This window comes from Syzygium oleosum, unplaced genomic scaffold (assembly GCF_021117445.2).
Source record: "Syzygium oleosum isolate NSW1041296 unplaced genomic scaffold, Sole_v2.1 Sole_v2.05, whole genome shotgun sequence".
NCBI lineage: Eukaryota > Viridiplantae > Streptophyta > Magnoliopsida > Myrtales > Myrtaceae > Syzygium > Syzygium oleosum.
In genome coordinates this window covers 7,236,951-7,253,041 of record NW_026607489.1, presented here as the reverse complement: position 1 = coordinate 7,253,041, position 16,091 = coordinate 7,236,951, and the positions used below count along the sequence as shown (strand labels likewise).

The 16,091-nt window shown below is 40.2% G+C and overlaps 2 protein-coding genes across 3 annotated transcripts; one reads left to right on the top strand and one right to left on the bottom strand.

The window, feature by feature from the left end:
• Positions 1–261: 261 nt before the first annotated feature.
• On the bottom strand, positions 262–3,872 carry LOC115669609 (transmembrane emp24 domain-containing protein p24delta3-like). The gene is made up of 4 exons (XM_056311406.1): positions 3,645–3,872; positions 1,271–1,483; positions 1,099–1,175; positions 262–839 (listed from the first exon to the last, which is right to left on the bottom strand). The coding sequence occupies exons 1-4, from the start codon at positions 3,870–3,872 to the stop codon at positions 695–697; spliced, it is 663 nt and encodes a 220-aa protein (XP_056167381.1). The 3' UTR covers positions 262–694.
• Positions 3,873–4,155: 283 nt separating this feature from the next.
• On the top strand, positions 4,156–8,610 carry LOC115676286 (uncharacterized). Of its 2 annotated transcripts, none has more exons than XM_030599166.2 (5): positions 4,156–4,295; positions 4,681–5,673; positions 5,783–5,920; positions 8,012–8,251; positions 8,336–8,610. In XM_030599166.2, exons 2-5 carry the CDS (start codon positions 4,816–4,818, stop codon positions 8,435–8,437), a joined length of 1,338 nt encoding a protein of 445 aa, XP_030455026.2. In that variant the 5' UTR covers positions 4,156–4,295; positions 4,681–4,815; the 3' UTR covers positions 8,438–8,610. The 2 variants fall into 2 exon arrangements, with proteins under 2 accessions (XP_030455026.2, XP_030455027.2); XM_030599167.2 differs by having other exon boundaries at positions 4,157–4,295; positions 4,684–5,673.
• The last annotated feature ends 7,481 nt before the right edge of the window (positions 8,611–16,091 follow it).

The window sequence follows — 16,091 nt, the reverse complement described above, 5'->3', positions numbered from 1 at the left end:
GAATGAAAACCGATTAGGAACAGTACAGCATAATAGCAATCTCAGTAGGTTCCGTAAATGCGACGTTATCCGCAGGATTAGAATATATCAATTTTTTCGACCAGAAACCACTTCTGGAAGACATAGAAAACCCGGAAGAAAAGGACAGCCCTGAAGTGAATTGTTGCAGCTAATGGACACTCCACACTTTTATGCAGTTGTGCACTGTTCTTAGTTAGAATGTTTGTACAACAGATCGCGAAGTGAGAGTCTGTAGAAGGATTTACATTTAATAAAACGTTTAGCATATGAAAGAAAGAAAGCAGAACATTCATATTCCACAACCAACAATTCCTATCTGGGAATGAGGGAGCTGATTGGGAATATGTTGAGCTTACAATTGCAAAATCAGGAAGAAAATATAGCTTTGTCCTGTGTGATAAACAATTTTACAGATTCTGATGCACTGATGCTTTCTGCGGTGAGTGTTGATAATTTTATCATTCTATCCACGTAATTTGCTGTGCATTCTAAAACTAGCACGGGATATGATATCTATTGTAGCCCATCCTACCCAAAACCAGATTTGTTGAGAAGAAGAATCCTAATATTCTTCCTAACATTCAACGTAAAACTCTATGCAAAAGGCACAGGAACCCTTCAGTTCGTGTTCACTTTAGAACATTTGTGAGCCATACAAGACGAAACTCAGGATCTAGATAAGCTTCTTCCTCTCGAAATATCGCCTCAAGTGCCACAACTGCAAAACTGAAACCACAATACAGACGCCAAGGGACATTAAACTGGACCATGCAACTCTGGCGTTGGTTTTTTCACTTACTTCCCTCATTTCTTCTTCCCTAGACATGTAGCCAATACAAAGAAATATTAAAATAAGTCAAAATTTGATTATTTTCACACAACAAAGAAAGGAGAAACTCGATAGTTAAGGTATGATCATATTCTCGTTATAGATGCTCTACCCTCTTCTGATCCTATAACCATGTTCTTTATAATGTTGAGCTTTAAGGACCCGAGGCTAGTACAACAGAAATGCAACCAAGCAAGAGAGAAATCACTCATTTATCTCATAAATATCCGGTAGAGAAAGCAAATTACCTGTTTTTCAAATATTTCAGATTGTCATGTATGGCTTGCACAGCCCCTTCAAGTTTCATCAACTCCAGTTCCATGCCCTACAGGTTATAGGGTGAACATGTCATGAAAGAAAATAAAGGATTAAACCAATCTCCGAAAGACAGAGATAAGTATAATATTTCACTTATTTGACCTGGAGCTTTTCCTTTTTAGCAACTGACTCCCAATCCTTAGCTGCGATTCCAATTTTCCAGTCAAGGCCAATTGTCAATCCAACATCTTCTTGATGTTTTCCACCAATCCAGAAACATGCCAAGTAGTTCCCGGCCTCAGAGGTTGTAAATGCAAACTGACCATGGGTCACATTTTCATTGTGGTGAAGATTGTTTCCATAAGGAGATGTCACCTGGAAGATGGGGAAAGAGAGGAATTGGTTTACATTAGCTCCAGAAAAACCATGTCTATTGGAGAAAGTGCAAATATATGGACTTTGTGAGAATTAGAGATCCAATTGGAGAGAAAAACCGTGTGTATCATGTAGACCACACGTGTATTTATACTATATTGACATGTTACAGAATAGGAAACCCAAGAGTGCAACAGATTATAGTGTTAGTATACACATTTACTATGACAATGTTTCCTATTCTTAACAGACTTAAATAGGCGCTTTTACGCCTGCTTTGCTTATTCAAGAACTGGAAATCAGCAGGCTTGGTTAAACAAGTTGGTTATTCAAAACACGATATTGAGAAGGTCTGTTTTAGTGATGTTGGCACAGAACTCTTTAAGAAACAAATGGTCTTACCATTTCTAGCATGTAAAATACATCAACGTGCTTATATCAAACCACAAACTAGTTTTTCAAAAAACAAATTATATTGTCATATCTATCAAGTGCTATAGGAACCAAAAGTTGTTGCAAAGCTTGAATATCCTTGGTCTCGAGGTAGAATGTGACCGTTGGCACTGAAAAAGGATACGATGAGTATATAAAGCAGCGTAGCTGAGCTTGCTTGCCTGCCTATATATGATGAGGGAGAGGACAGTCACCTATTTTATCATGGTTTTCTGAATCAAGTATTTCTGATTCTGCAGTATACTTCTGCAACAACTTTAGCAGGGTATGTGTAACATTCTAACGCTACAGAAACAATGCCTCATTGAAACTCAATTGAAATCTGTAACACCATAAATTACAGTTGTATCCAGTACACACAGGAAATGTGAGAATAATTCTCTAGTATATAACTCTTACATCTGGGGAAATCGTTTTGCTCAGCAGCACAACCCAAGTCCTTACAAATCTTAAGGCCCAAAATAAAAAATTCTTACTCAAGAAATGCTACTTTGAGTAATTTATTTGGCACCCAAAAGGAAACACTACATCGATTTTCTAACGGGAAAACTGTAGTCAGATATGCACAAGCACGGCTAGTTTTCTATTGTTTGATGTGTTCAGCCTCCTGCCTACTGCAATTCCCAATCATTAAAGATTAAAACAAACTCAACAACCTAAATTATCTACCCCTCCCTCAGGCTCAGCCAAGGAGAAACAGTACGTGTCCGTCGCCTACTTTTCAGTTGCAATTATAGATAGCTCCAAAATTGAACTTCTAGAGTTTGACTGATGAGCACTATCTGTCCTGCCTAAGAAAGAAATGCCTCCAACCATGGATCAAAAGAATATCTCTCTCATGAAAGGATCCCAAGCCTAGTAGATCCATCTCTGAACTTCCACTCTATTAGGATCCCTCCCAGATCAAATTCCATCCCTTGTACCATACCTTGAAGCTATGACATGCCCCATAGAAGAATTTTATATTTTGGTTTTCTCTGATAGTCTCCACAAATATCCCATGAAAAGGCCACATTAAAATGGCACAAGATCTAACTACCAAACCCCCCATACTTATTGGCATGTTCACAATTAAATGGTGTTGGGGGGCGGGGGCGGGGTGGGTTTGTGGGGTGTTATGTTTGAAATTAAGAGAAGGCCAGTTTAAACCCTGAGAGTATTGATTCGGGTAAGCGGTCACTAAGGAAAAGTTGGAAGCACCAACAATAAGAACTGATGTGTTCAAGTCAAATGCCCCAGTACAACAGAACATAAGTGATCCCTCCTAGACCTACTCAAGGAGAAAGATTCATCCCAGCAGACGTGGAAAGAAAAAAAATTAGATGAATCATCCGCTATCAAACAATATAGTGAACTAAGCACCAGAGCGAGACAATCAAAGAAGACAAAAAAGGAAAATGTCGAAGACAATCCAGTCGGCGAACTTCGGAGAAGAATAGATTTGTCTAATTATATAGTAAGATCCATTTCCAATCGGTGTGTCCAACACAATATTGCGTTGGCTCAGGCATAGGCATAGATTCACATCAAGACTCAGTGCAAAAGAAACAAGACAGCAAGCATATGCTTCGATTTGAAGCTAGCTATCAAACAAAACAGCCACTCTGCATAATTCGAGTTCTAAGTCACTCAAAAACCTTCCCTTTCTATCTGAATGCGATGCGTGCGCGTTTGTGTGTGAGACAGAGAGAGAGGGAGAGAGAGCAACCCGAGAAGAAATAGTGGGGGTGTGGAGGTGAGCGTGCTCGTCGTCGACGATGTAGTAATCGGCCAACACGACGACGTTGCTCTGGATCTCCTCGGAGACGCACTTGGTCCCGGAGCTCGGGATCGTCAGCCACACAGCTTCCGCCACCGGCACGAGACGCACGCTGCAGCAGCTCAACAGCAAGAAAGCTGCTAACAGAACCGCCGCTCCGGCGCGCCTCTCCGCCATTGCTGGAGAGAGACGCGGCCACTGAAGAAGAAGAAGAAGAAGAAGAGGAATCAGGGGTTGATTCTGGAGCAGGCGAAGCAGATCTACGGAGCTCTGGCAACTGTTCCCGGTTGCGTCTTCCTCTGCTCTCGCTTCCGTCAAGGTTCGGTTTTTGGTTAGCGTTGTTTGGTAATAAAACGAGACAGGACGTCGCCCTCACGCGCCTACTGTCGTTCGCACGTGTCGTTCCTTAACTGGCCGGCGGCGTTTACTGGCGCGTGCGGTGCGGCGCACCCGATTTCGGTGGTGTACATTTGAAAGAAGCGCTCGTTCGCTGAGCTCCACCGAACTCGCCTCCGAGACCGAAGGTTTTCCTCCGTCCGAACCGGCCGTTCCGACGTCGTCGCTTGATTCTCCGACGGTGCCCATATTCACCGGCAGCAGGTGTCCCTCCCTCTCTCTCTCTCTCTCTCTCTCTTTGCCTGCGTCTTGGTGTTCATCTTGCCCCCCCTTCTTGATTCGTCAAGACTGGATTTTGATGTAATCGGTTCTTCCCATCGCTGCCTGCACGAAGACTAGTTCAAGCGTGTCTTCATACGGGTAGCCCGGGCACTTCACGGCCATGGTGCTTGATGGGTTTTCTTTAGTTTCTCTGTTGGCTGCGATTGGAAACGGTCAACGCTTGTAGTCTGTCACTGCATGTGCTTGTTGTGTTAGTGTGCTTGAATTACTCAACAGTGTGGCAGCTACTTGTTTCTCATTACATGCTAAAAGCTCCAACTTGTGCGGGTTTCGGCTGTCTGAATCAAGCAATGTTTCTGGTTCATAGCAGGTGAAATCCCTGTCCCCAATAGGTGCGAATATTTTCAGTTCTCTCTGGACGTAGGCTTCGGTGAATTTTTTAGGATTTGAAAAATCTTGTTGCGACTGAATTCTCCAGTGAATCCACATATTGTTGGTCCCAATGGCCGTTAACCATCTGAACTCAGTCTTCTTATTGGCACTCTTTGCATTCCCTCTTCTTTTCTCGACCCTGACTGAGCCTCGAGAAGAAGACATCGATGCGCCGATTTCGCGGTTCCAGCACTACCTCAGGATCAACACAGCCCACCCTAACCCTGACTATGCTGGAGCTGTCTCGTTTCTTAAGGACCAGGCTCAGGCCATTTCCCTCCAAACTCGTATCCTAGAGTTCGTCCCAAACAAGCCCGTTTTGCTTTTGACTTGGTTAGGCTCGGACCCTTCTCTTCCTTCCGTCCTTTTCAACTCCCACATGGACTCTGTCCCCACCGAGCCATCCAAGTGGATTCATCCTCCCTTTTCTGCCTTCAGAGATTCCAATGGAAAGATCTTCGCTCGGGGGGCGCAAGATGACAAGTGCATCGCCATTCAGTATATTGAGGCCATTAGGAACCTTAAGGAGAAGAATTTTGTACCGCTTCGTACAATTCACGTCTCATATGTGCCGGATGAGGAGATCGGCGGACTCGATGGGGCGGCTAAGTTCCTGGGATCCAAAGAGTTTAAGGAACTGAATGTGGGGTTCGTATTGGATGAGGGGCAGGCATCTGTTACCGATGAGTTTCGGGTTTTCTACGCTGACCGGTCACCTTGGGGGCTGGTGATTAAGGCTAAGGGAGCCCCCGGACATGGATCGATGATGTATGACAATGGTGCTATGGAGAATTTGATGAAGAGCGTGGAAGCCATAAGCAAGTTCAGGGAGAGCCAATTTGATAAGGTCAAGGCCGGAATCGCGGCGAACTCCGAAGTCATTTCGGTTAATCCCGTCTACATGAAAGCTGGAGTTCCTTCGCCAACTGTGAGCTTCATGTGCATTCTTTTGTTAATATTGGCAGACTTCATCTTAATTAATTGTTCCGTTTTCTTATGCACATGCTCTGATATGGACTAGCTGATCGTGGATGCAGGGCTTTGTCATGAATGTGCAGCCTTCGGAGGCTGAGGCAGGCTTTGACATCCGTCTGCCTCCGACTGCAGACCCTGATCTTATGAAGAAAAGAATTGCTGAAGAATGGGCCCCGGCTATCAGGAATATGACATACCAGGTAAACACTCATCTATATTTTCACCTGCAAGGATGTTTGTCCATTGTCAGAACTGGAAGCAGATGAGAGTAAAGACTAGGCGCTTGAACAATTGCCCAAGATGCCATATATTTCTCTGACAGCAGTATCATATATGTTCTCCTCAATCTGTCAATTATACCGCTTCTGCTTGATGGAAGCCTTGCGTATTGGTATAGTCTTCACACCTGCTACTATGCCTAAGCTACCTACTGCAGCATGGTGAAGTCTAATGTGCTTATTCAAATATTCAATTGAATCTGGTAGACTATTCAATGCTTTTCACGGTATGTCTGCTAGATTGACAAGATTCTTTAGTTATTTAACTTTTAAAAGTTATTTCTCTGTATGTGAAAATAGCTTTCTTGCCCCTATTTTGCTCAGGATTCAGTTTTCTACACAAATATTTTCATTCCCAATGTATATAAAAGCAGACAAGCTAGATCCTTAAATGTTTCTGTTAACATCCTAAAATAGTCAACTATGATCTCAAAGAGCTTAAGTTAATAAGAGATGCCATTTACCGCATATTGATTATGGCTTTGAATATGATATTAACTTAGGTCAATGTTAATGAGAAAGTGCTAAAACCATGGAGACAAAGAGGTATCTCTGAAGTTGGGCCATAGTGATAAAGCAGATTCATTGACTAAAAGTCAAAGCCGATTATGAGTATTAATTGATTAATAGAACATCTGGGTGTCAATAAGGAAGGAGAAATGGTATGTTGACCAACATATGTTGATCTGATACTGACTGTGAATACAGTCGACGGTTAAACACTAGCATTGACTGTAAGAAGCCAATAGAATTAAGTCGACAGGGCAGGAACACTTTTTATTCACTGACTGATAGCCGAGTCAATGTCGGTCAAGTCAATGTCAGTTGAGTCAAGAAGCATTGACATGGACTCACGAAATTTGGCTGAAATCAAATTAACTGCAAGGATAAAAAATAGCGGGAGCAGTTGCAGTCAAACCCTGGCAAGAATAGTTACGAAAGGTGTTGATTGACGGTTGTAAACTTGCAATCAAGTAGTTATTGTAGCCGGTTGATTAGTAATTGCAGTTGAGCCTTGAGGTAGACACGGTTATACCATCAAATATGGAGCCGAAATCAAATTTCAGTAAAAGGATAATGAAGTACACCAATGAGACTCCTCAAGGAGAAAAACATCCTTTGCCATTTTCGGCTTTCAACTTTTTATCCTAGAAAAAGGCTCATTAATAGACATCGATGATAATAGGCCACAAGATTATGACATTGTGTATGGATGTGCAAAATTTTTCATCATGCAATGTTTCATGCTTTCTGCGTAAGTTGAGGCATGCACATGCTTATGATGTGAACCGAGAAACAAGCTAATTTCGGCAGATCTTCTGCATCACTTGTTATCAATCATTATCGATGGGCAACTGCTGAAAAATTGGTGTACATATAGGTATCGATACACAAGTGGCTTAAGAAGTGAGGTTATGTTTTTCCGAATTTCCTGCTTTGGATCCTATAGTTTCTTACTTGTATAATTTATAGTTATCTACCTGTATAACCTATAGTTCTCACCTAGTAGGGTTATGTTGCCAATTAATGGATGAACGATAATGTCTCAATGTGCTGTCATTTTGGCTTATCCTTGCTCTTTGCAAGCTGTGTAACTACTACTTCAGAATTCGCGAAGGAAAGGGACACAATATTGCTTTTAGAATCTGATTATCCTGCTTTTAAATAGGGATTCTCTTTGCTGGTATTAGAACTGAAAGTCACGATGATTGTTCTGGTAATTTAATCCTGCTTGGCACTGTCAAGTTTTGTAGCATGTTTCCTGTTTTACTCTGCTTCGGTTCTATGGGGGTTTTAGAATGGATTAACTTTTTGGACAATTGATTCTCCTTCCCCTTCATGTAACAGGTAGTGTTATACTCTCATCAACTATTGCACAATACTTGTCATATGGGCTTAAACACACACTCATGGTGATAAAACACAGTTTTTGGGTCATCCATAAATTTCATACTCATGAGGATGAAACTAATTGCATGGCTGATTGAAGATGTTTATCCTCTTATATGTCAGATTATTGAGAAAGGACCTATTCGAGACTACAAGGGGCACCCATTAATGACTAGAACAGATGATTCCAACCTTTGGTGGTCTGCTTTTAATCATGCTGTTGCGGCAGCTGGAGGAAAGCTTGCAAAGCCTGAAATCTTATCTTCAACTACCGATGCAAGATTCATTCGACAGCTGGGGATTCCTGCTCTCGGGTTCTCTCCGATGATCAATACTCCAATACTGCTTCATGATCATAATGAGGTGCGAGATTTTTGCCAAACCGTTTGTGTAGACCGTGTTGGTCAATTGGCAGTACTGCTATTTACCATGACATTTTTTTTGCAGTTTTTGGAGGATAAAGTCTTCTTGAGGGGGATAAAGGTATATGAATCCATAATTAGTTCTTTGAGTTCCTTTGTTGAAGAATCACAGAGTAGCATGATTTAGCTAACAACTGATTGAGTGGCAAAATAATGCTGCTTTGTAATTGCAGTATCTATGAAACAAATCTAGATAATTAGATAGGGCTGCTGCTTCTTGTTGTTGTTCTCTAAAAAGCTCTCCTACACTTGTTGCTGGCATTCGCCAATTCATGTTAAAGCATAGTTCAAGTTGTGAGATTTTTCTTGTCTTATAACGTAGTAGACGTAAATACCTGTTCTGGTTCTGAGCTCCGGTGTGGACCTTGTTTCCACCTGTGAGGTTACTGACTACGAATAAATTGTATATGAGTATCTAAGATGTTGAAGAGGGACATATCTTGACTGAGTTTGGCATAGTTTCTTTCTGTTTCTGAAATTGCATCTGCAAGAATGTGGTGTTTTCCTAGCTTTTTGTTCATTCGAAAGATGATTTCTATTTACTTCAGCGGTTGTCTGTAATCTATGTGGATCTTCCAGGAGAGAATGAGAGCGTTGATTTACCTTGCGATAAATTGATAATGACATTGCTTAAGACAAAAAATTGGTTGAGTTGAAAGTTAGTAGTCAAGTATTTTCCTCGATGCACAAGTAAGAATTAGTTGGAGAATTAATTGTTAAGGATGCAGATAAACCGTCCCATTCCGACTAGTTAGGCAACGCCCTATCCGTGGGGTTGGAGGTGGTGGCGGTGCGACTTTAAGATGACTTTGAGCCAGAAACACCGTTTCAAACACGGGATCTACTGCATCCAAACTGGGCGATTGGTTGCGCGGGCAATCCTCACGAGTTATCCTCTTCTTAAAACATAACCTTGTCAGCGCCACCATCAACACCACACCAGAGATAAGAGCCACGGCAGCTTTCCAGCTTCTTAATCTCCAAATGTTGTGCAACAAAGGGATAGTATGTTGGAGCTTATTGGCAAATGCAACCTCTTTCGGCAGCCCGGTTTCTAATCCCACTTCATATCAGATCAATCAGTGGGTTGCAGTCCTCAGAGAGTAAGCTACTAAGAAGAGGCAAATCAAAATAGGTGATAGGAAGAGACCCCGATTTAAATCCACTGATTCGTGCCATTTGGTGCTAAACATCAGCGGAAACTCCAGTTGCAAATGGCAATTTCTCTTTATCTTCAAAGGATTAAGCTTCAATCCAGGCATGAGATTAGAAAGAGTCAAAGATGGAAAGGTCTTCTAAGCTAAGCTAAGCTAAGAGGATTGTTCCAACCCCATCTCTTAAATGCAATCCAATGGCTTTCCAGTTCGGATACCGTTGGGCTTTTAAAAAGCTAAAAGGATACCACCAGCCAGCCACCCGGGCTATGGAAGTGACTGACGAGAGATTCGAAATCGAGACTTACCCATACTATTTGTATTCTGCCATTCACAGAAACCATCGCGTTGCTTCAACCATCTAATGAGCTCCAATACCATCCGTCACGACCAAAAGTGTTAGTATGATACTAATTTTCGTTTTGATATTGGTTCACCACTTGGTTTAGATCCTAGTTCGGGTCGTGGCTCGTTTAGTCGACATAGCAAGTATCGGAATAAAAATGACACCTTACCCATTTTGCATATAACATTTCAGTTTTTAACATCATGAATTCGAATGCAATCTTATCATCCCTATACCAGTGACATATCATCGTCCCATGAACATTAGGTTGGTGTAATATTATCATGCATCAATGATGTACATCTTTAGTCTTGTCCGATATTCGAAAGATGCACTCGTGTTGACACCCAAAATTACCCCTGGTGGGAATGGCCCATTCACAAGTTATAGAAGATATAAAAAGTACGGCCCACATGGTAAAAATATGAGAAAGGTCGTAAGTCGTGCACCAAAAGGTGTTAGTATGATACTAATTTTCGAAGTTTTTGATATTGGTTCACCACTTGGTTTAGAAAACTAGCTACTACGTGATGCTCAAGGAGCGTAAGCAACATCGACAAGTAAGGAAATAGTTAAAGCACGAAACGTAAGGAAGTGGAAAGAAAACGACTTTCAAGGAACGGTTGTCAAGGCTGGTCTATAAATACTCAAGGACTTCTAACGTAGAAAGGACCCTTCTTCAACAACACAATGCATCCTTTATTTATCCTTTATCTTTAAGCACATTAGGAGTAGTATTAGTCATAATTTTCAGTTTTTAACATCATGAATTCGAATGCAATCTTATCATCCCTATACCAGTGACATATCATCGTCCCATGAACATTAGGTTGGTGTAATATTATCATGCATCAATGATGTACATCTTTAGTCTTGTCCCGACTCATGTAATAAACTTTCTAGGCAGGCAATGTGCGTGAATTCAATTTCTTCTAGAATGCATTTGTAAGTAACCAGAGTAATAGTGTTGTTCAAGTGTAACTTCATGCGCTCCTTGGCTAGTTTTTGACTGTCGGTGAAATTCCGAGACCCCGTTTAAGTGGATGCAAATTGGCCGTTCCCGAATATGAACATGTACCCATCTGCTATCCCATACACAAGATCGCAACACATGTCCTCCTCTATTCGAGCTGCATCACGCCCAGTCAAAACCAAACAGAATCACTTTGCCAAACTCACATCTCCTCTCTCTCAACCGGTCAGCCTACCGTAGATGTGCCACCACCGTCCTCTGCCTCCATCGTCAACAACGGACCACCGCCTCCTTCGGAACATCGCCGACGTCATCGCCTCATCATCATACCTGAAGGAGTTTCAATCTAGAAGACACTCGTATCCTAGAGGATATGGTCTGTCGATGACACCTTGCCTGAGCTTCTACGAAGTTTCTGCATCGCGGATTTGAATGTTCATGCTATGGATCTCACCTACTCATCCATCTCGGGCACATGCTCATGTTGCCCATTCTTTCAACCCGAATTTCTTCTGCCTATTTATCCTCCAATTTCAAAATGAACCCATCTCTCTCTCTCTCTCTCTCTCTCTCTCTCTCTCTCGTCCCTACTTGTTCAGATTGCGATTTCAATTGAACTGAGAGATATAAAATGGAAAGTGTCAGGTTCCACCTTCCATCACTATGATTGGTACGGAACTTACAGGTACGGAGCCAGCTCATCTGCAGATAATGCTTGTCGACGTCAGAATCGAAGAAGCATGCATCAATCTTCATTCATGGCATCGGGACATTTTATAAACGTATGAAATGTTTGCAGAGAATCAAATATAAAACGGAAGTTATGTAAAAGTTGGTGTTTTTCTATTACAACTCGGGTACAATCCAAGAGAATTTGACATATGGTTAGCTTGTTGTGATTTTACCTTGGGTTTATCTTAGAAATGCAATGTACGCATTTCGAAAAGAGTTGGTCATTGTCCAAACACCGTTGGTGAAAAAAATAACAAGTCACGTGATTTCCCAATAACTTGTTGGTAATTTACCAACTTTTTTATCAGTTCTTTTCAACAATTTACATGTTATCAACTTTCTTATCTTTTACGAATTTTTATTTCACCAATGCCTTAAAGTCACCAATTCTTATATGAATTTATCAATCTTTATTTGAGTGACTTACCAATTTTTTTCCAATTCATTTACTAACTAGTTTTGGGTTATCAATTCTCGTTTGACTTACCAACTTTCTTCTAATGAAATTACCAACTAGTTTTGAGAAACTTGTTGAAAAATGTTTATCTTCATAGGATTTTGATTCTTTGAAGATTGTTTTCTTTCCGTAGCTATGGAAATTTGTCTTTGGCATTAAAATTAGGTCAGGCATGTTTGAATCAATTCTTTCAGAAAAGCATTTAGTCTATGGCCTAGCAAAGATCATATTTGAGGAAAAAGCATCTTTGTGATGCATGTTCTTTCGTAAGTCAAGAACCCTTTTAAAGTTAAGGATTTTGTCTCTACCAATCATCCCTCACAGTTATTGTACATAGACTCATATGGTCCCACAAGGACACTAAGTCTTGGAGGAAAAAGAGGAAAAAGGTATGGACCTGTTACTATTGACGAATACTCTTGATTTACCTGAATTCTTTTTCTAGCTCATAAGAATGATGCTTTGCATGCATTTGCTAAAGTTGCTAAGAAAGATCCGAATGATAATGGGCTTAGCATTTCTTGCATTAGAAGCGATCATGGAGGTGAGTTAGACAATCATGACTTCGAATCGTTTTGTGATGAGTATGACGTTGAATATGGTTTATTTTCCGCTCCTTACACACCACAATGACATGATGTTGTTGGAAGAAAAAAAATAGGACCTAGCAAGTAAATGTAGATTTGATCACCGTTGGAGTGCCTCAATTGAAGACACATCTCATAGCAATAAAGTACCAAATTCTAAGATTATTTATGCCTGAAATCACGGACTAATTCGCTCATTAGATGGTGGAATGGCGTGATCAAATATGTCATTAATAGAAGATCTGATTGATAGCCCATACTGGAAGAAGGTTCTCTACTTGTTTTTCAAGGAGTTTTGCCGAGATTCTTTATAAAGAATTAGATGGACACAACGAGAACATGATGCAAGTGCAATGTACGAATTTAGAGCTCTATAAATTGGAGAAAACTCGGCCATGTAGTTGAAAAGGGAAACAAAAGAGAATTTGAGCATTATTGAGCCCGCCTTTTTCACGAGCTTCTAATACCCATTTGAGTGTTGTCCTTAAGAGTTAGTAAGAGCGAGAAACCCACACACGAAAAAAGTGGTTGTACCGAGTGAAAGTATCTAGGTGAAAGATAAAGTACGCTAGGGACTCTTTGTAAACACTCACAAGAGTGGTTTATAGTTTGGCGAGGAGATCTATCTTGCCGTGTATACAAGGTGTGAGAACGACTATTGGAGAGTCCAATAGTTACTTAGTCTATAGTGGGGTTCTTGTGAGAGGAAGTTAGATTCTGCGTAACAGCAGGTTTTACACTTGTAACAAGACGGTATATGTACACTTGGCATGATTAGTAGAATTTGGCCTACTTGGACTGCTAGAATTGAAAGAGAGGAGTAAGGACGTTCAAGCTGGAACTATTTAAAGCTCGTTTGCAATTTCTCTTTCCCTAAAATTCTTTAATTTCCATTGTTTTATCACTAGTTCATTTTGCACGCAGAAGCAGAACATTTATCGGAGTTCATTTTACGGAATTAGTTTGTGTTTTCTTGAAAAAGGCAATTCTTTCCTTCCCCTCACTTTTGCTTATTTGTGCCTAACAGAAATCATTCCATGATATAATGCTGCAAATAAACAGTATTACAACTGCTCTTAATGGAAACTCTCACATCGCACTTATTTAAAGTGAGAATCCAAATTCTCAAAATAGTGATTTCCCATGAAGTAAATCCTCAAAGTCAAAATAGCCCCAAAGCCGGTTCATAACGTGGAGTCCTCGGCCTTTGTTAGAGCCTCGAAAATCATATACTAATATACTTAGGGTCATGAAATTGTGAAAACCTAAAAGTTTCGACTAATTACTTTAGAAAATCAATATTTTGCGTTCTATGTGGGCACGTCTAGGTCGGCACATCTCAACTAGGCCTAGACGGCAATAGCAAGCAACCGCCAAGACCTTGGACCAATCTATTGCTTCTAGTAGTTGTTACTATCGTCTTTCATTTGTATTTTTGGGGCTAAAGCCTATGCTTCTAGTAGTCTAAACCAGCTCAACATAGTCGTGCACACTCGCGGGAAGCGTAAACCAAGGGTCAAATCGAGCTCAACATAACAGGGTCAATGTTCATATTTCGTAATTTCACATACCCACCTTGTCAATCCCCTTTCTTCCAGAAATTGAAAGGGGTAAAAGCACAGCTGTCGTGAAAAGGAGAAAAAACCCTAAGCGAAACATGAAATTTCGTGTCACCTTCAAGGAGGGGCAAGACCCTTGTTTCATTACTTTGATTCTAGGACATAGAATATATAATGTTAATCGAGCAGTAAACATAGGACAGAAGTGTCGCCTGAAAATGCGAAAAACAAAAAGGAAAACAAAGAGACACGTGGTTTGCTTAATATGTATGGAATCTTACTGTCAATCACCTGATATATAAAATTATGCTAATTATAAAAATTCGATTTTCCAAAAATTTAAACAGTATTTACAAATTTTAGCCATTAAATAATAAAAGTACAATATATTTCTTCTGAATCTTAATCGAACGAGCCCGAAACAATGATGACAGAGAGGCGCCGCCTCATGTTTTCAAGGGTGTGAACGAGGAAGGGGAGAAGAGGGAGCGAGGAGTGGTACGGATCCACGACACTAATCTTTCATTTTATGCAAAATTTATAACCAGGATAAAGCAATTTAATGATGCAGTATCATGTCGTCTAAAAATAAAAATTTATGTGTCTTCCCCCTTTTTTCTACTTTCTATGCAAAACCTATCATTGGAATAAAGCAATTCCATTGCTCAACAAGGGCCTTATGAGTACTTCATTAACTAAATTCAATAAAAATATTGGAAAATTCTTGCAATGATTCTTTTTACCGGGGGCTGTTTGAGCATTCTGGTACAACTAGTCCCTACGTAGGCATGTTAGATTGTCTCTGTCCACATGCGTCAGATAAGACTTCAGCCATATGGTAGCGGCCGGGCGTCCGTCAAGGTTACTGCAAACGAGAAATGGTTTTGATTTAGATACAAGATTTGTCGTATCAAAACTTAACTAGTAAATTAATTTGTAAACTAGTTGAGGAACTCTAATTAGGAGAGGTCGCAAAGTGTACCACATGAAGCAAATTATAGATTACAAAAGTCTTAAAGTTTGAAATTGTGGGGTCAAAATGTAATTCATATCATCTTATAGAGTGCAAAGTATATATGGTTTATCTCAAACATTCAAGAGACTAGAGGAAGTAGACTTACCTCCTCAATAAGTATTAATCAATCACGTTTTCAAAAGCTTTAGGTTATCAATACAAGGACTCACAATGTATAATATATCAATCATTTTGCTCAATCCTTTCCTTCCCAGGTAGAACGGGCATTACCGATGAATCAGGGAGAGTTATATGATACATCATAATCAAAATTAACGGTTGAATATGTCACTCTATAATAGACCTTAGAAAAAATTAAGATGGAGCTTGCTTTGGCAAAAGCCTGGAGGTTCCTTGGTTTTGAAAAGCGGTGACTTTGACTACTTCCACACTTTGTCACACGTTTAGAGTAGTTAGAAAATAGTGAGAATTGATGATGCCACAACTGGCAATGTTAATGGGATGGGAAATCTGTATCATCATCACGTGTAGCTTTAGGACTATTATGATCTAGGATTTTGCTTTGACTCGGCGTCCTCCTTCTGATGTTGCTTTTTAATTCAGCCCGTTCATTTACCATGTACATTTCCCCCTTTTTATTTTAGCCTCATGAAAAAAAAGTATTTAGCGGAGTTATTTGTATTCGTATTTCGTCCATGAGAACTACGATTTGTGATTGATTTTTTATAATATTTATGTGGAGTGTAATTTTGCATCCTGCAATCCATATATTCAAAATTTACTTGTTTTCTTTATGACATGTTTGAACCTCTCCAGAGTTACAATTTCTATGTAATATCGGGGTTAAATGCAAAAGGATTCCCGAAAAAGGAGACCCTTTTGTTATTTTGAACTGGCTTTTGTTAACGAGGCACTTGTTGTATAATCAAATAAAGAAAACTTGATGTTTGCAGTACATCAATTATTCACGTGTTCATGTGTAATTGATAGTTGAAAA